This window comes from Phocoena sinus, chromosome 7 (genome assembly GCF_008692025.1).
Source record: "Phocoena sinus isolate mPhoSin1 chromosome 7, mPhoSin1.pri, whole genome shotgun sequence".
In the NCBI taxonomy this organism is placed as follows: domain Eukaryota; kingdom Metazoa; phylum Chordata; class Mammalia; order Artiodactyla; family Phocoenidae; genus Phocoena; species Phocoena sinus.
The window spans coordinates 4,335,926-4,356,463 of NC_045769.1; the positions used below are offsets into that span (position 1 = coordinate 4,335,926).

Genomic DNA, 20,538 nt, shown 5'->3' on the forward strand with positions numbered 1-20,538 from the left:
CGTTGTATACCTGAAACCAACACAACATGGTTAATCAACTATACTCCAACATAAAATAAAAATGTTTTTAAAAAGCCAGGCTACTGCTGCCTGGATCTTGTTTCTTCCCCCTTTTCCCCTGCATCTTCCTGTCCATCGCACATTCGTCTTCCTGAGCCTTCAAAGGCTATAGTGCTGCTGAAAAGCAGAGAAACCCCCAGCCCCTTCCCCCAAAATGCCAGAGGTTAGCTACTGCAGGAATGTTCTCTAAAATTATGAGTGTGGGGGGAATGCTGGGGTGAGAGGTGAGAGAGAAGCAGTGTACTGAACACCCAAGGAGACCTGACAGCTCCACCTTGACATACAAATCAAAGGTGTCACGGAGCTGGCTGAGACAGGAGGCGTGCCCCTGGTGAGAAACGCCTTCCACGCATCCATCACTGTTGCCGAGACTGTTGTCACGCCATGGAGTCATGGCCTTGAGGAGTCCCCGTCTAAGAGCCACTTATTTTCTTGGCGGGATCTTAGAGCCTCTGCCTCTGCATTTTTTTAGGTTCTGAAGCAGTGCATGAGAAAGCTCCTTTGGTGAAATCCCTGCTCTTGGCTGGCCCATCTGGGGTGGGGAAGAAGTTGCTGGTCCATGCCATCTGTACCGAAACGGGAGCCAACCTCTTCGACTTGTCCGCAGCCAACATTGCCGGCAAATACCCGGGCAAAAGTGGCCTCCAGTTGATGCTGCATATGGCCCTCAAGGTATTTATCACATTTCTTGACCTCCAGTTCTCCTCCTTCTTTCAAACTGCATTTTCAAATGCTGCCATTAATTTCCTTAAGCCAACTAGCACAGACCCTCACAGATCATTTCCTTAGGCAGACATGCACACCCCTCTTAAACTTCCCCATTGCGTCCTCCTGTAAATCACTTTATTATTGCATCTGGCTGAGCGTCCAACAGCCAGACACATCTCCTTTCTTTGCGTAAACGCCCTCCTGTGCCATTCAGATCAGCCTCCTTCTGCCACAGGAATCCTTCCTGCAGTGCTTACAGGTCTCGTTAAAAATCAAATCCTTTTTCAGCCCACCTCCCTCCAATAATGGCATCAGATATTTGCATTTGGGGGTATTTTTTCTCACGTGGCATAAACTGAGGTCAGCTTCTCACACAGGAAATAAAGGAGGAACCCACAGGAAGCTAAGCTGACCACAGTAGTGTAGATACTCAGTTACATCCCAGTGCCAGAGGATGCCATGTCCTCGAAGGTGCATACACAACCCAGCACTGTGATCTTAGATAAGCTCTTCACCTCCCTGGGTCTCTGTTTTGTCGTCACTGAAATGAAGGAGTCAAACCAAATGATACTGTCAGCCCTAGAAGCAATGATTCTCTGATATAGTTTAGATATGGATGATGATGGTGATGGATGATGATGAAGATACATCGATGGATGGATGGATGGATAGATGGATGATAGATAACAGATAGATGGATGGATGGATAGAGACACAATATACATATGTACACTTGAGGATTACCAAGTTCTAGAACATTCTGATACTCAGTATTTATATTTGATATTAAAACTTCACAGGATTTCATTTTCATTTGTTTGAGTCCCTCAAGGTTGTCCTTAGGCTGTTCAGTTCATTTTCAGTTACTAGCATGTCCGATAAGCCAGCTTTTACTATATCAAGATGTACACAGAGCAAGGACTGTCCGGTACTTGGGGCTAGATGTTAGCTCTGCATCTGCTTTCAGGGGAGATGGTTACACACGAGCAGCCGCTCATAGAAATGGTTCCTTTTCCATCTCCTCCTAACAGCCCCACGGAGGAAGTGACGGCAGCAGGATTTCCTCTCCCAGCCGCATGGACCCCACGCTGAGCAAGTTAGGACATCCCCCCCTACTTTCGTCCCTTGCTTGTCCTGAAGGAATCCATGGAGAGAGAAGTTTGGGGAGCTGGGAGGCGAGAAGGAGAAGGAGGGTGGGGAATAAAGAGCGAGCATTAAGCTATTTGATAGAGCGCCTCATACACGCTAAATGCTCCATGTCTTGTGTCATTGGATTTTACCTTCACAGCGGCCCAGTGAAGAGTTCATTCTCATCCCCATTTTACAGATAAAGAAAGTGGGGCTCTGAGAGGTTAAGTAACTTGCCCAAGGCCACCGAGATCAAGTGGCCGAGCAGGGTTCAAACCTAGACCCTTCTCTTCCTGACCCTCCTGCACTATTTTTATTAGGATAAAATTTATATACAGTGACATGCACAGATCTGAAATACGCATATTAAGTGTGAGCTTTGAAGAAATGGATACAGATGTGTCCCCACCATTTTCATGTGCTTTTTGGTCCTCGTATAACTTCTTTTTTGAAATGTCTGTTCAAGTCATTTGGCTACTTTTCACTGGACTGCTGGTCTTGAGATTTGGAAGAGTTCTTTATATATTCTGGATCCAAGTTCTTTGTGGGACACACATATTGCAAATGTTTCCTCTCATTCGCTGACTTGCTTTTTCGTTTTCTAATTTTGTTGTTGTTTACTTGTCCTATCAGTTACTGAGAGGGGGTATTAAAACCTCCAACTATGATTGTGGAATTCTTTATTTCTCCTTTTAGTTCTGTTGGGTTTTGCCTCACATATGCTGAAGCTCTGGTATGCATGAGATGTATCCACACTTAGGATGTTATGTCTTCCTGATGGGTTATTTTATCATTATGAAATGTCCCTTTTTGTCTCTAATAATACTCCTTATCTTGAAGTCTACCCAGTCTGATATTAATGGTGCCACACCAGCTTTGTTTATACTCTTTTGTTTTCAATGTCTTTAGAGTTAAAATGCCTTTTTGTGGATAGCACATACTTGAGCCTTGCTTTCTTATCCAATCTGACAATATCTACCATTGAATTGGAGCGTTTGCTCCCTTTACAATTACTCACATGGTTGAGTTAGGTCTCCCGTTTTGCTGTGTGTTCTCCATTTGTCCCATTTCTTTTTTATTCTTCTGTTTCTCCTTCTTTGGGGTAAACTCAGTACTTTTTATTATTTTATTTGAATTCCTCAATTGTCTTTTTAGCAATGACTCTTATTTTTCAGTGACTGCTCTACAAATTACAATAGTCTTTTTTTTTTTTTTTTTTTTTTTTTTATAGTACGCGGGCCTCTCACTGCTGTGGCCTCTTCCGTTACGGAGCACAGGCTCCCAGACGCACAGGCTCAACGGCCATGGCTCACGGGCCCAGCTGCTCTGCGGCATGTGGGATCTTCCCGGACCGGGGCACGAACCCGTATCCCCTGCATCGGCAGGCGGACTCTCAACCACTGCACCACCAGTGAAGCCCCAATAGTCATTTTTAACGTAACACAGCATTAATATTGTACTATTTTCCTTAAAATGTGAGAATCTTACAATATAATCCATTTATTATCCCTTGTCCTTTATGATTTTATCATACATTTTACATCTAGAAATGTTGTCAACAATAGAGTGTTATTTTTTTGCATTGTATAGTCATTTGTCTTTTAAAGAAATTCAGCAGAAAAATTTATTTTATACTTACCCACACATTTACCATTTTCAGTGCTTTTCATTCCTTTCTGCCTATCCAGGTTTCCATTTGGTGTCATTTCCCTTTCAGCTGCAGGACTCCTTTCACATTCCTTTCAGTGCAGGTCTGCTGGCAACGCATTTTCTCAGCTTTCATTTTATTTTTAGATGTTTTTACATTGCCTCCATTTTTGAAGGATATTTTTGATGGATGTAGAATTCTGGGTTGACACCTTTTTCTTTCAGCACTTTAAAAGTGTTATTACATTGTCTCTGTAACTCCATTATTTCTGATGAAAAGTTGTCCAAAATTCGAATTATTGATCTCTTGTGTGTAATGTGTCGATATTCTCTGGTTGTAAGATTTTATCTTTGTTTCCGCTCATTTGGCTATCACGTGTCTAGATATTTTTGTTGGTTCTTTGTACTTTAACGACTTGTGGCTCACTCCGCTCACTGAAACTGTAAATATATGTTTTAAGCCAAATTTGGGAAATTTGAGCCACTATTTCCTCAAGTATTTTTTCCGCCCCACTTCCTCTCCTCTCCTTCTGAGACAGACATATATATATGACTGCTTCATATTGTTCCACAAGTCACTGAGGTTCTGCCTCTCTAGTTTCCACGTCGGATAATTTCTATTAATCTACATTCAAGTTTACCTACCCTTTCTTCTACTATCTCCGGTCTGCTATTAAACCTATCTTGTGGATTATTTTTTTGTGTTTCTGATATTTTGCTTTTCGGTTCCAGGATTTAAATTTGCTTGTTCTTGTAGGCCTCTGTTTCTCTGCTGTAATTCTCCATCTGTTCCTTCAATGTAGCTATCTTTTCTTTTAAGTCCTTGAACTCAGTAGTTGCCTTATAGTCTTCATCTGCTAATTTCGATACTGTGTCATCTTGCGGTTTGTTCCTATTTGTTTTTTCTTGACTATATGTCACGTGTTTCTGTTTCTTCATATGACTGATAATTTTTTATTGTACATTAGACATTGTGGATGATACACTGCTGACTCTGAAGCATGCTAGGCTTGGTTCTATCAGGCAGTTAAGTTGCTGGCCGATCAGCTTGAACTTGCAGAGGTTTTGTTTTCTATTGTGTTAGTGGGGGTGTATTTTGAGTTCGCCCTTAGTCCTGGAACCTTGTCTTTACTTTGAGGTCTAAAAGGACGGCTTGACGTGTTTACCAAGCTCTTTTAACTTGGCAGAAGCTAAGGTATGTGCTCAATTATTTTAGTTTTCCAGCTGTTGCTTTCCACTGAGCTTGTTGGAATCTTCCCCCATGCATGCACACTTGCAGGGTTACCCAAGAATTTGAAGATGAGCTGGAATTTGAAGCCCAGCAACCTGACTTGTGGCCTCTGTGTACTTAACCACCAAGCTCAAAGCACTAAGTTCTTCAGAGGTAAAGTAAGAGAAACCCATCCTCTTGCCCAAAAGAACACCTAAATGCACTCATTCTAAATGCTGAATTTTGTTGACATTGTCAGGTAACCAACAGAAGCACGTGAGTATAAAAATATTGGCATTTCGTGAGCATCTATATATCACAGACCTTACACTTCTCTCTGTTTTAACTCACTCACTCCTCACAACAACCTTATGAGGTGGGCAGTATTGTTATTCCCATTTTACTGACAAGAAAACTGAGGTACAGAGCATTTGCGTGATTTTCCTGGGTTGCAATGCCGTGATGTGAGCCTGGTCAGTCTAGATGCAGAGGCTCCAGGCCTAACAGCTGCATTATTCCGCCTCTGAATTAAGCCGCTCTTCTCCAGCCACCAAATGGCTCAGACTCCAGGACAGAGCCAAGGACGTGGTCACGATGTTCTCACTCTCAAGAAACGATTTGCTCCTGCCACTGAGAGGTTTGTCCTGATAGCAGACGAGCTATCTTTGTATTAATTAGAATCACTGCAGACTGACATTATGTGGACCACAAAAGGCTGGATGTCAGATTATCAAAATGTGGAACAGTACACGCATCCACCTAGGCCACTCCACGTCGGAGGGCCTGACACACACCTCATTAAGCTTCACCTTTACTGTGTATATAGCTGATTAATGAAAGACCAAGCGGTCTCTGGAGTGAAAGTCATTCAATTAAAGATCACGTACAGTGAGCCTCTGTGTCCTGGCAGGACTGACGGAGCAGCTATCTGCATTGCAAAGAGGTATTTGCCTTTAATTAACCAAAGGAAAGAGGGATTTTATGGCTGTGCTGGTGAATCAGTGGCAGGAAGCTCCAGCGCGGTCCTGTTACGTGGGCCGGGGCCGCAGCAGCTTGAAGGCAGCAAAATATGGATCTGAGGCGTTTGCTGGAGAAGGTGAAATAACAGAAGGGCCCGATTACTCATCACGTCTTCTTATAAAGAATTCCTCTGACTGAATTAATCTCGGCAGAGCAAAGAATGCAACGCTTGGAAAGCATCATAATTTCGCTCCTGGCTGGAGGCGTCTGCTTCGCCCACAACACCCTGTGCACATGAAAACACGCTGGCGAGACGAGTTTCTGATCTGTTTCCCAAGCACAAGTTCACATCTGTTCTGTTCTCATTATTTTGGGAGGGTTCCTTTACTTTACACACAATAACTATAATGCATTCCTTTAAGAAATGCCTTTACCGTACCAGTTAACAAACGTTATTTAAAATTCTCTCTTCCGGTAAAGCTATATGTGGAAAGGAATATACATCTATTTAGCTAGGAAATATTAGAAATACATCTAACAATTAAGAGACACGGGATAAATGATTAATATTTAATAGGTGTTTTACAGACTAAACAAGTTATCAAGGCAGGGTGCCAGCCTCCTCAGGTGTTTATGATGGTCAAGCAGGGGATGGAGAAGCAGGGAAGACTCGTTGTCTGGCCAGAAGTTTTATACACACTTTCCCTTTTAATTGCCCCAATCCCTGATAGGCAGGAATTCATGTCTCCATTTTACAGACCAGAAAACTGAGGCTCAGGGTGCTTAATTCAACCAAAAATACAAGAGAACTAAGGGGATGGCATCTGGATTTAAGCCTAGATCTGACTCCAAAGCCATCACCTGGCCCCCAGCTGGCCTCTGAGAGAGTGAAGGCTGTGTCGTGCCCGGCCCTGTGAAAGCTGTGCCCTCGTGGTGGCCCGAGCGCAAGGCCATTCCTGGGCCAGAGTGTCAGCTTACCCTTTTCAGCGTGAGACATTTCAGCGTGAGACGGTGAAGAGGCTGGAGGCTGTAGCGTCCCGTTGGCAGCTCCCGCGGCACCCCACGCCCTCCTGATTTCCCCCTTCCCTGACCCTCCAGACCACCCATGAGCAGGCGGAGGGGAGGCCAGCAGCACCGCAGAGCAGGACAGAGCAGACCATCCTAATCCTGGGCCCTGAGTCCTGGGGGAGACGGTCCCTCCCTCCCTGGGGTCCTGGCTTCCTCCCTTTCCTCCTCTGTCAGAGGTCTGGCCACCGAGGGCTGGACTCAGGGAGAGACCTAAGAGAGCAGGGCTAACAAGGCCGCCCAGCCGGTGCCTGGGCCACGTGGCCCATAGTGGCCTGCGAATCTGGACAAAAGGGAGCCGAGATGCTGCTCGTGCCTTAGCACCACCCACCAGGGCTCCTTGCTGGGCTCACAGCCAATGGCCTATGGCAGCTGGCCAAGGGGTTTTGCCCAGATGTGCTGGTGTAAACAGCTGGCCCAGGAATCAGCAGATGGGGAGCCCAGCCAATTACATCTCTGTAGCCCGTGGAGACTTATACTCCTGGTTAATAACCCAGACAAAGACATCGTGGCTATTCGTGGATGATCTTTAAAAAAAAAACACACAGATGTACAATAAATGTAATGAATATGTTAGTCACCCTTTTCAAGGTGAAATTCAGTAAGGGTAAAGCAAAGACCTACACCTGGCCCCCCAAAACAGAGCTGCTCAAATGATAGAGGGGGTAAGAGAGGAGGGGGAGAGGAGAGGGAAACAGAGAAACAGAATTGAGCCACTTCCGTGCAGCATCAGGTGTGGCAATACAGGAACCGGGGGCTGCTGCCCATGAGCCCTCAGTGGGCTGCTATCAGAAAGTTGGGTCCCCTCCCGCTGGGTCGTGTAGACAGTTTCAGGTTGAAGAAGGGAACGCACGTAGGCAGCAAAACCTTTTTTTTTACTACAGACTTTCCATTTTACAGCGGTTTTAGGTTCACAGCAAAACTGAGCCGCAGTCCCCACAGAGGATGGGCGGCTGGGTTGCGGGGAAGGGCGGGTCCCAACCCCGGATGATCCGGCGCCATCTGCGGTGAGGTGTGTGGAAACGTGCTGTGGGCTGTAAGGCACGTAAGCGTGGCTGCATCTGCTCTTGTTCTGTGGTGGGTAATGGGAATGGGGTCAACGTCACAGGCATTAAAGAATTTTTAACCAGCTTGGAAACGCTTAGAGCGGGGAGTGCCCTAAATGTGGCTAAAAGGTGCATGGGGAAGGTGAGCATGGCCTTGCACCCGGGCGTTAACCCCTGTGCTTCCCAGAGTTGGCACAGAGTCAGGGCGGGTGGGCGTGAATCCATTAGTTCTAATGGATTAGCTGGGAGTCGGCTGGGAAGAGGGGGTCCCAGGGGAAAGTCTGGGTGATCTGTAAGCCTGACACCTGTCACCGTCCAGGCACCATCCCCTCGAATTCCACCTGATAATCAGCAATGGTATCAGTGGCTTCCTGGCACCAGCGCTGACCTGGTTCCCCCATGTCACCTGTCCCAGTCCATCAGCTGTGCCTCCCTCCTGGTCCTCTCCTCTGCCTCAGTTTACCTTCCTTTCTATACAGGGTCATCCCAGCCGGGCTCCTGACTCTTTAATCCACCTCCGCTCTTCCTGTGATTGTCATTCGTGGTCTATCCCAGCTCACACCCAGCAAGGACTTGAAGTAACTCCTACAATCACATAAAAGATAATGCAAGGAAATAGAAAGTTTGAAAATATCATTTGTAAATAATGGAAATAGAGAACAAAATGTCTTCACATATTAAACGGAAACAGAATCCGAGTGACTATAGTTCAGAGAGCTAAGCGCCGCCCCCCCCACACACACACAATAACCTCCCCCGAGCTCCTTCCCAGCATGGCAGCACCTCGCTGACGGCTGCCTGACTGCCCAGCAGCTCCCATTCAGACACAGGAGGCCACACACTCTGCAGGCCGGGACCATGTTTCCCAGACATCCCTGCCTGTCACCACAGATGCTCAGCAAAATCTGTGTGGGTTGGATGGATGGAAGGGCGGACGGACGGATGGATGGTCCTTTTCAGTTTGGTAAACTAAGCCACAACCACTGAAAAACGGAGCTGGGTTTTCCTGGGGTTCTCTATGGCAAACAAAATAGGATCCTTTCAGAAAGAACTCCCAAAGCTTCCAAGGGTCATTTGGGCAGATCTAATTAGTAATTCAAGCGTGCCAAACACAAACTGGTTTTCATTGTTGAGCCATTATATCCCAACCAAGAGAATCTAATTCCGATGGCGGATGCTTGACAGCATTTCTTTGGAGAACACAAAAGATCAAATCCATAAAACTCACATGGATGGAGAAGTAACTGTTTGCTAGACCTTCCCAGAACTTGAAAAAGCACGTTTTGGTTGAAACGCATCTTTAGTCCGGAATTGATATTCAATAGGACTGCAGAGCCCTCTACTGGCGGCTGAAACAAACTATCCCCTGTAACTTCTGGAAAGTTCCATTACTAATTAATTACATTTAATTGCCCATGACCTCAAACTATCTGTGGGTAATTTAAATAAAGCCTTTTCGTTGCTAAGTGAAAATTAAAATAGCAAAGGCTACCATTTCTCATTAACAAATTGGCAAAGAGTTTTTTATGGTTAATACTTGTTGAGAAGAGAGTAGAAAAACAGATCCACTTATTTGTGGCTGGAGAGAGTGTGAACAGAGGGCCTCCGGGAGGGCAGGTGGACCACACGGGTGAGGACGTGAAGAGCTGGCAGGCCCTCCGACCGACTAGCTTCATGGACCCAAAAGCGCCTGTCTAAGCGCTGTTTGGTTTAGCAAGAAGGCGGAAAGCCATCCAAATGTTAAAAAAACAGGGGTTAGATCGATAAATGATGAGACCCCTTGCTAAAATGATGTTGGAGAAATAAATTTTGTATGAAGTGAACAAGACTGTAAAGCAGTGTGTGAAGAACCGTCTCGTGCTTGCAAGTTTAGATACTGAGAAAGGTCTGTAGAGACAGGAAAGGTCTGATGAGCTGTCCTCAGTGGAGGGGGCAGAGGGTGTTTATGCCTGTCTGAATATGTATTCCGAAATTTTTACTAACCAGCGCTGCTTGTGCATGACAGTAAGAAAGGGCTGAATTTCCAGGGCACGTGTTTTCAAAGCTCAGCCTTGCCTGCCTGATGCCTCCGTGGATGCGCCTTGACTCTCCAGCACCTGCCTGGCCCACAGGCATCCTTCCCCTCCCCGTGGCTGTGAAGCAGGGAAGGCGTCTCCCCTGCAGGTCATCCTCTCCCGCCTTACCTCCCTACCCAATGCCATCTCTAAACTCTGCCAATGTCTCCTGTCTCTGTCCCATGCACTCCTCCTCTCCCTGTCACCTGGCTTCTGTCCCCTCCACACCCTGCCAAGGCCACCAGTGACGACCTGGTTGCCAGACCCTTGGGCCAGCACTGGCTGCCGTCGCCCACCCCTCACTGCCCTCTACCGTCCCTGGGCTGTAGGACGGCTCCCTCTTCTGGGCCCCTTTGTTCTCTCTGGGGCTTCTCTTCCTTCTCTCCTCCATCAACGTCTTCACTCTTGGTCCCCGCTCCGCAGTCCTGGTCTGGCTTCCTCCCCTCTCCCCCTTTCCTTGGGAATCCCCTCCATCCATTCCCATGGCTCTGCTGCCATCTTCAGAGCCCTTTCCAGCCCCCCACCTCCCTCCTGCCCCCCAGACCCATCAGTCCTCCCGCCTGGATGTCCAGCTGCCCTCGGGCTCCCCTGGCCTAACCTGACCTCATCCGTTCATCCCTCATCTAGTCCCCTGTTTGGATTCCTGGCCTCGCAGCGTTGGAGACCCCCTACTTCCTCATCCCTCCCCCAACCATCACCAGGTCTGGCAGGTCCTAAATGCCCCTCCTGTCCGTTTCCTGCCCTCCCCGCCACTCCTCTGCTCCAGGTCTCACCTCCTCTTCCTCCAACAGCCTCCGAACCCTCTCCCTGCCTCCAGCCTCACCTCTCACCATGCCATCTGCACACACACACCCATCTCTTTCCCAGTCTCCGGGGAACAGTCATGCTTCACACCCCACCAGGGGGATTTTTCTCTAACACAACCAGCATCAAAGGTCACGATTCAAGACCCTTACAGATCTCCACAGCTTCCAGGGTAGAAGCAAACTCTGTAGCACGGCCAAGGCCTTTGTGACACCTTCCAGAATGACCCCGAGCAGCCCCATTCGGGCACACCTAGCCCTGCACCTGGGCTCCTGTCCTGAGCATGGCAGATGCATCCCCTTCTCCAGGCTCTGGGACCTTCTGGAAGCCATTGGAAGGTCTGTCTCCTTTAACCCTCGTCTGCAGTCTCCATTTCTACTTACCCTCCTCATCTACTTCTCCCTCTTTCTGTCATCGGTGGTCCTTGCTGACAGCCCATTTTCCTTGTGCCCCCCTCCCAGCTACACATCTGCCCTCCCCTTCTGTCGGTGGGGACTCCTTAAAGTCAGGGACCCCAGCACCTACCCCAGTGCCCGGCACATCAAAGCCCCTCTATCAATGTTGTGAATGAAAAATGAGAGAATGGCTTTCATTCTACACGCTGGACCCAAAATAATAAAACCAGACTTTCTTCCGCCTGACAGCCTTTCAACTATTTGAAATCAGCTCACTTGCCCCCTTGAGTCTTCTTTTCCCCAAGGAAAAGAGCCTCGGCTCCTTCCATTCTTCCTGGTGGGAGAGGTGTTCGGCCTGGGAGGGCCCGGCTTTCTGTACCCCTCTTCTCTGCCCAGAACTGACCAAGGTCACCAGAGGTCCCCTGACCAGGCACGCCACCGAGGAAGGTCAGGGAAATAGAGATTCATGCTCTGGAGGACAAGACAGTGATGGTCTTAGAGCCCTTCTTCCTGTTAGAGGGAAAGGTGATAGAGGAGGACATGGGCCAAGGGTAAGGAGATGCTTTGGAATAGGCATCTTCTCTCCAAGGCAACGTGGGAGCCTGCTGCCTGGATGATTGTGCTGGCCTGGGGGTGTCGGGCCGACCCAGGGCTTACTCTGGGCTCCACGTTTCTCTGTGCCGGGGGAGGAGGGGATTTTACTGACTTCTTTCTCTGCCTCCGCACCTTATGTGTGAAGGGGAGTTGGGTGGGGCGTGCTTGCCTCCGCATGGGGTACATGGAAAGGGAGTAGCAGTGCTGTCCTAGATCTCAGGCAATTTGCAAATGACCATTCTTTGTATTGTTAACATCAAAGAACTCTGCTTGGGAAATGTTTTCTGCTCATTTGATAATGACTGAGCCCTTCCAAACCATGTGGCCACCCAGGCCCTCTGCACAGCCCTGGGAACCCCAGAGCAGGTGACCGTCCGAGGAAGGAATTCCTTCACAGGTGCATGTTAGAAACACAGGAAGTGCGGAATTCCCCCACCGCTCAGAGAGAGCGCTCAAGTTCAGGGAGCAATCCATAGCGTTCCCATTCAATGGAATGGTGCGGCCAGGTTTTCAGAACAACTTTAAATAAGGTGCGAGAAGTAAGACTGCTGCTTTCAAAGTTATCCCAAACTAATAAGATGCCTGTGTTTCAAGTCCATCTATGTAGCTTGCCTTGTTAAAAGCGGAAAGAGAAAAGGAATGCTGGAATACTTGGTACTCACATCTGCAATTTCCATTAAGAACAGCTGGATCTAGAGAAAAGAGGCACACAGATAAGAGCCATGGAAGATCCGGTGTTTGCCAGGTGGACACAGGAGAGGCCGGTCTGCTGCCTCGGTGAGCGCACGAGTTAGCCTGAGACAGGAGACAGCTTTGTATGAGAAAACTGTGTTTCCATTGGTTTCCGTTCTAAAGCTAGGATTTTCAAGAGGGATTGAAAAGAATAAGATTTTTGCCTTTGTTAATTATAACGTATCTTTGTTCAGAGAAGCTGAAAACCTTTTATGTAAAGTATCTCATTTCCTTATTTTCTTTGGGGGCTGGAAGTAGGGAAGCTCTTGACTTAAACCCTAAAATAGCTTTTAGTGGTACAAGGGTTCCTTGGAGCCTGCGCCTCTGACACTTGAGTGGGCCCCTCTGACTGCAGTGGGCAAGACAGCTGGAAAGAAGTTGGGGGTTAAAGTCAGGAGCTGAGAGAATGGATGCACTGACGTGGTTGAAAGCGATTAGGAGGGGGGGATGGAGAGACTTGAGGATGGTTAGACGTGGGAGGTGGGGCAAGGGAGGATGCTCAAGCATCTGGCTGGAGGAAGTGAGAGGACCCGAGGACGTGGCCATGCCCCCAGCACAGACCCGGCAGCCATCCATCAGCCTGGCCTCGCAGCCTCCTTCTAGCTGTGTGACCTTGGACAGGTCGTGTAGTGTCTTTGAGCCTCGGTTTCTCCATCTGTAAACAGGGATGCTAATAAGGCTACCTGCTACATAAGGGCTGTAGTGAGCTCAAATGAGTTATCACAGGTGACATCCTCCGAGCAGAGGAAGTGCTGGTCTGTGCTGACCCTAATCTTGCGTGTGATGCCCTGTACGATGCGTGTGGCCCGGGCCTGTCTCGCTCACTATTTTCACTGCTCCACGCCAAGCCGCCTCGGGTACTGGGATTGAAACTTGTAATTCTGAATTCTTAAACTCTGTGGCTCAGGGCCTAAAGAATAACGCTGACCAAAGGGTGGTTGTCTGGTACCGTTTCCTCTCTGAACGTCCTGGCATCCCGGCGTGTGTGGGACTGGAATACGGCCAGCCCAGGGGTCGGACTGGCACGGGGAGCAAGCTGCATCCACTTTTGTCTTTGAACGTGCATAATCTGCTTCCCTTGGTACGTAGTGCTGGCGGAAACAGACTCAGCCAGTGTTCCATCATTTATTAAATGTCTGCCTTGGTTTAGGAATCACATCTGCTGCCTTAATGATGTTTAAAGAAATATAAAAATAGGAGTACGTAACACTGTATTCGCTGTGGCTGGAGACCACTTTTATCTGTCACCATTTTGCACAAAGCACAAATTGTTGCAAAAATACCCGAACTCTGCTCTCATGGGGGCGCTTTGAAGAGATTGTTAGGTGTGTGGCAATTATTCATGGGCCCACGGTAAGTCCCAGCGCTGTCACGAAGCCCCGCTCGCCCTGGAGGGGCTCAGAGCCACCTTCCAGACGAAACCACGGCCGCAGAGGCGCAGCCACACGGAGACGAACAAATGGCATCACGGGGGCCCTGGTGCTAAAACAGCTTTTCTCGAAATGAGCAAACTTGAATCAACCTGGGAGCGGGGCGTAGGCTGTAATTAAAAGCCCTGGCCCAATTCCCTTCGTTTGCAGCAGAAAACTATTGGTTTATTTCAAGCCAAACTGAGTCGAGGCTCGGGGTCCAGGAGCAGAACGCACAGACACCCAGCGCATCCTGACCACAGGTGGGAGAGGGCCAGGCAGCGCCCCCATCCCGCGGTGAAGGAGGCTACAGGCCGTATGCGCAGTGCAGCCCCGCGAGCTCCGCCCCCCACGCCAGCCGTCCCCGAGCCAACACGGCGGGCCGCCGAGTCCTGCTGTTGCCGGGGGTCAAGTGTGCACCCCAGAGGGAAATGCATTTACAACCCACCGTTTCTCCTTGCAGGTGGCCCGCCAGCTCCAGCCCTCCGTGGTGTGGATTGGAGACACCGAGAAAACCTTCTACAAAAAAGTCCCCAACGCCGAAAGGAAGGTGAGGGCTTCTCATTTCTTAATGTGGCCCTTTCCCTCCTCCACAGGGGCCCCGTACCAGGGACTACCTCGTTTTTTCAAGACGGTCTTGGTTTTTCAAGGGAGGAAGGAAACGGAGGGGCAGCCGTCTCTCTGCCCTAAGCACTTGACTGCATTTGAAAGGATCCAGTGTTTGATTTTACGAGGCATAATTTAGAAGAAATGAAAAAAAGTATGGAAAAGGGGGGAGGGGAGCGTTAAACCCAAACCTACCGATTCAGGGGTAAGAAACAATTGAGAGAACTGTAGTCAGTTACAGCAAATGGCACACATAGGAGTTATTATTAGGATTTCCTATTGTTCATTATAATAAATAGCAAAAGGCCTGCAATTTATGAACAAAGACCGTCCATAGAACTGCCAAGCGCCCCACACTGGGTGTCCCCGGGGAGTCTTCTGTCAATGCCTGCTTCCTCCTTTTCTCTCCTTTCAATGGCTCCCCTCCCCCGCACTTCCCCCGGCAAATCACCAGCAAATTTCCCACAAGTTAAAAAAAATTTGCAGACACACGTGATTGTTATTCCACATCAATTTGCACCAAAGCAAATAGTGGTTAACTGTGAATTTCTGATTAAATTCATAAGGATTTTAATCACTTTTGCTCCTTATGTATTATACATCATTTTTAGCAGGTAGAGATGATTTGGATAAAGAATGAAAGCTGAATCTTTTCTTCCCCAAATGAGCCTTGATTGCCCTGTCATTTTAGAAACTCTTAAGAGGACTCATTTATTATTTAATCTGGGAATCTGGTAGGTAGCTCCCTCTGCTGGCGAAGTTGCTACGTTAAAAAAAAGTCCACATACATACAGTAAAGCAACTATACTCCCATGAAAATTAATTTTAAAAAAATAACAAAATAGGGCTTCCCTGGTGGTGCAGTGGTTGAGAGTCTGCCTACCGATGCAGGGGACACGGGTTCGTGCCCAGGTCCGGGAAGATCCCATGTGCCGCGGAGCGGCTGGGCCCGTGAGCCATGGCCGCTGAGCCTGCGCGTCCGGAGCCTGTGCTCCGCAACGGGAGAGGCCACAACAGTGAGAGGCCCGCGTACCACACAAAAAAATAACAAATAACAAAATAAAATAAATCCTTTAAAAGGCCACATACATGCGAACTTGAAGGCAGCAGTAACTACGGTAAATCTAAAGAGAGATGCAAGGCAGCGTTTAATCCAGGTGTCACACACTTCACGTCACCAGAAGCTTTGTCTCATGAATGGGCGAGGGCTCTCGCACTGGACATCAGCCTGGAGAATGAGAATTCAGGAGACGTATGTTCCCGGCCTGCTTTGCCCTTCACCTTAGTTGGCTGTGTGTCCCTGAGCAAGTAATTTAACCTCTCTGAGCTTCCACTTCCTTAAGTATCTAATTAAAGGGCTCCAGAGAGAATAGCCTCTGAGTTCGTACAGCCCCTCTCGAATTCTCTCCCATGACCCCCTCGAGCTGTCGGTTTGTCACCAACAATTACATCTGCTCGTCTGTACCCCTCAGTGGCTCGAGAGTAAGAGGGATGGACACACCCGTTTGAGAGAGCCAGAGGGGCCCTGGGGGAAGGGCTGGCGGGCTCTGAGGGAGCGTCAGGCAGGAAGCGAGGTGTGAGTTCAGTAGATGCCCCCCCAAGGGGAGTCACTGTGAAAGAGCAGGGAGCCGGTAAAGGAGAGTCTCCAGAACCCTCCCCTGAATAGGCCCTTCCTTGCTGATCCCGAGGTGTTCCCTCCAGCACAATCTCTGATTCCCACAGATATGGTCACCAACTAGTCTTACTCCTGCAGAAAATGAAGGCCTTTGGTGGCACAGTCTTTGTTGTGGACAAATCGGACATTTATTCTGTCCACCTCTGCATTAGAAGCGTCTGTCGTCCGTCCGGGGAATTAACTGCACGGAGGACTGAATCACAACCTGGGAAAACCCCAGGATGCCTGATGAATACAAGCAGAAGGGTCCCTGGGTCCCCAAATGTCCAGAGGCCGGCTGGGGGCCTGAGCCAGCGCAGGCACAGACAGAGCTGCAAGGGGCATGCCCACCCCTGCAGCAGTGCAGCGGCCCCAGCTCCAGTGCCCCGGCCAGGGGAAAGCACGGTGGGCAGAGAACCACTGCCTGTGCATCCTTCAGCTCGACGTCCTGGGCCTGCCCCTCGGAGAGCAGGGCTGCAGGGTTCCTGCTGCCTTCCTGCCTCTGGGGCCAGTGCTGGGCCAGCTCTCCTCTCCTTCCCACCCCACCTCCAGCTTCTGACTCCTGTCCTTACCCAAGTCCCTCAGCCTCCCGGGCCTGGGGCAGTCATGAGCACTGGATGTCCATGCTCTGGAGGTGGTCACCAAATTCCAAGGGCAGCAGCCGCATCCGCCAACGAGAGGCACCAGGAGGTAGCACGACTGGCTCCGCATTGCATCACCCGGCCATCCAGGAGCCCGGCGTCCTCACTACCACCCAGCCCAGCCTCCGTCCCAAAGGCTGCCCCGATCCCCAAGGTGCTGAAACCGCGAGAAGAATGTCCACCTGCAGAGAAACCACCACCTACAGCCACAACACAGAGCACTCCCAGCGTCCGCCCAGGGCACTGGAGGGATTCCAGGAACGCGCTTCGAAGAAAACTCTCACCCGCAATGACTAGCTCCACCCTCGAGGCCTCCACCTCTGGGCTCAGGCCCTTTAGGAGGTACAGTGTGGAGGCTCATGCGGTCATAAGGAGGGAGGCAACGGAGAAGGCCAGGTGGCAGCGATGGCTCCTGGGTGCAGAGCCGGGCACAGGGACCCCTAGGGCTGCTGCCACAGGCAGAGGACGCCCAGGGGCACAACGCGTAGGTCAGGAAGCTCCTGGCACCCTGGGAGGGAGGCGGCCTTCTTCTGTTTTGCAGAAGAGGACAAAGGCCCGAGAGGGCGCACAGCTGGTCAAGTGCAGAGCTCAGACTCTGAGGCAGGACCCCTCTCCCTGCTTGGATGCAGCTCCAGTGTCAGCACCGGCTTCTCATCTGACCCTCCTTGCTTCTACTACACCTGCGTCCTCCCTCTTCCCCTCTTCAACCCCCAGGCTACTTTAAACCACATCCTGAAGACTGCCCGTGGGGCCCTCAGGTCTTAGAGGCAAATGTGTCAGGCTCCAGAGTCCCCTGGTCCCTGACCACCCCTGCCCCCCACGTTGTCCTCAACACCCAGCCCCCAGGGACCTGGCAGATGCCTGGACAGCGCCCTCTCCCTCCCCTCCCAGGAGGAGGGCCCTCCTTTCCACCATCTGAGGCTGGAGCCTCGGTCAGCTGTTGGTGTTTGAGGCGAATGCAGTAAGGAATGAGGCAAGACGGGCTGCTGATGCATTTTCTGCTCCGTTACCCTCATGACTCCATCTAGCAGGAGCCCTACCCACGTGACAGTAGGGCCTCCACGAGGGAAGCGCTGGCTGGGTTGGAGCTGGCTGCTGCCGTGGTTTAGTGGAGCTGGCCGCAGAAAAGCGAATGGAAACCGCTTCATGGGTGTTAGACACTAATTTGAAGTCGCCCACAGTAATAAGGTGGTGTGGGGCTGGCAGGCCCAGCGGTAGGGGCGGCTGAGAAGGTTGCCAGGTGATGGTGAGGATGTTGGCTGACATGATGGATGAGCACGCCAGTCTCATGAATAACGGATGCGGCTCTGAACCGGAACAGGGGTGGCCCGAGTAGAGAAGAGTGTTGGCTGAATGTACTCACCTTTCATTTCCATCCCCTCCTAATGGGACTCGCCATCAGTGAAGATATCACTCTGGACGCGGCCCAGGATCAACATTTGTTATCCAAACAGGCTAATTAAGTTCAGTCATCCCTGCCATTGTCAGGAGACACAGACAGCAATATCATCTCCTGCCTCAGAACAGGCAGGGCTGCACCACTGTCACCATGGCAACCAGGCTGCTGGGGATGGGCTCAGACCTTGCAAGCATGTGTCTGCTCCCACAGAGTAGTAGTCTCCAGTCTCACCAGGTTAACTGTGTAGGTAGGGGTCAGTCCTTCTTCCACCGGTCTTTGGGCAGCTCCATGTGCACCCCACACACGCCCCAGTCGCCCCTACCACCTTGCATTATTCTCCATCAAGCTTCTTAAAAGACTCTTCTCACCATCCCCGCTCACTCTTCAACCCACCACTGTCCACTCGATGCTCTGCAGCTCCATGGAAACTGCTCTCACAAATTTATTTGAAACCCATTTCGCCAGTGGGCCCCAGCTTGTAAAACCCTGTCCTCCCTTAGCCCCCATAGCCTTCTCCTGGTCTCCTCACACCCTGCCAACGCTTTCTTCTGTGTCTCCTCCATGCACTTCCACCCACCCCTTAAATACACTGGTGCTCACTGAGATTCCATCTCAGGCCCACAGACCTTTTTGCTCTCCTCGCCCTCCTTGGGCACCAGCTTAACAAATCACCCCTGAGCCAACGAGTGCCCCCACTCCATCCCCAGCCTGCAGCTCGCCCCTGAGGCTCGGGTGCAGTCACCTGGCATCACCCAGAATCACCCATGGGATACCTCCCCCACAGTGCTGCCGACTCAGGCAGGGCCTGTCCAAACTCCTCCTCCATCACCACCTACCACATGACCCTGCCCCTCCTCCTGCCTTTTCAAAGGGTTACGTTTTTAGTATAACAACTTTTCATAAGAGAGCTTTGGATCCACCCTGGTAAAATGAATTCTGGATATCTCCAAACTCTCCAAGCCTTGTCTAAATGCAGTGGATTTTTTCCTGGCACAGGTGTAGATATTCCTATAAGGAATATTCTTCCAGAATCTCAGCAGAGGTCTTTCCTCAGTGGCATGAGGCCCAGGAGGCAGCTCCTCAGAGATGAGCAATGGACACCTTATCATCCAGTACAGTGGAAACGGGGGGAGATTTTTACACCGTCATTTTCAGCCCCGTTGGCAATATTGCTAGTTTCCTTCAAATCATAAAGCCCCAGTTTTTCTGACTCTCCCCTTCAGAAACCTTTCTCTTCAATAGAGCAGACCTAGCATTGATTTCCTACCAGCACTTACATTTCAAGCACCTGTCAGACAGACACATTATGCCCTATACTCCTCATGGCATCCCTCAGGTTAGGACCTATGATTATCCCCATTTCTCAGATGCAGGGACTAAGGCTCAGAGAAGTTGAGTAACCTGCCCAAGGTCACACATCTGTTAAGAGCAGAACCAAGACTGAGATCAGATCTGTCTGACCCAAAGCCTGTGCACGGAACCATTTGCTACGTCATCTGCCTGTTATTGTGGAGTTTGTTCCTTGAGCTTTTCATTTTTGCACAGAGCCCGACCCCTGAGGGAAATTCAGTAGCAAAGTCAAGCCCCACCAAACATGCCTCGCTATCCTAGGCCGCCCAGAGGCATGGGTCTGAGCAAAGGCAGGTTTCTGCAAAGACCTGGGGTAGGGGTTGGGGAGCTGCCCCTTCGAGAGCAGGTTTCCATCCTCATGCCCATTTCCGGGATTTCAGGGAGTCTCATTCTGGGTCATCCCTCTCCTGTGCTTTGCCCTCTTTTAAGCTCCTCTGTTGTCCCCAACCCCCATTCATGCTTCCTGGGTGGAGTCCTGCAGGGCCATTGTTCCCTCCCGATGGAGCCAGGCAGCCTCTGGACTTCTGTGAGGGCAGGAGGAAGGGATCGGAAGCTGCCTGGTGATCTGGCTTCAGGCCCAGCCTGTGAGATATATTTTGCTGTAAAAATCCCATCTCTTTCTCTGCTGTGAGTTACATTACAAAACGTCCCTTTAAACTGAATCCAACAACACAGAAGAAGGATGATACACCATGACCAAGTGGGATTTATCCCAGGCTTAACATCCAAAAATCAATTAATATAATATACTATATCATTAGAAATAAAGGACAGAAACCACACCATCCTCTCAACAGATGCAGAAAAAGCATTTGACAAAATACAACACCCCTTCATGATTAAAAAAATAGAAAGAAAAGGAAACTTCCTCAGTCTAATAAAGGGCAGCTACAAAAAAATCCACAGCTGACATCATCCTTAATGGTAAAAGACTGGATGTTTTCCCCTTAAGAGCACCTCTTCTATCCAACATTATATTGGAGGTTCTCACCAGCGCAATCAGGGAAGAAAATTAAGTAAGGCGTCCATATTGAAAAGGAAGAAATAAAACTGTATTTGCAGATGACATGATCTTG

At 49.6% G+C, this 20,538-nt stretch overlaps 1 protein-coding gene across 1 annotated transcript in view; it reads left to right on the plus strand.

Moving 5' to 3' along the window:
• The window catches only part of IQCA1 (IQ motif containing with AAA domain 1), a 169,034-nt gene that overhangs the window by 127,990 nt on the left and 20,506 nt on the right, over positions 1 to 20,538 (plus strand). Inside the window, exons 15-16 of the mRNA XM_032638432.1 lie at positions 533 to 732; positions 14,276 to 14,362. Coding sequence (XP_032494323.1) covers positions 533 to 732; positions 14,276 to 14,362 — 287 coding nt within the window. The remainder of the gene's footprint in view (positions 1 to 532; positions 733 to 14,275; positions 14,363 to 20,538) is intronic.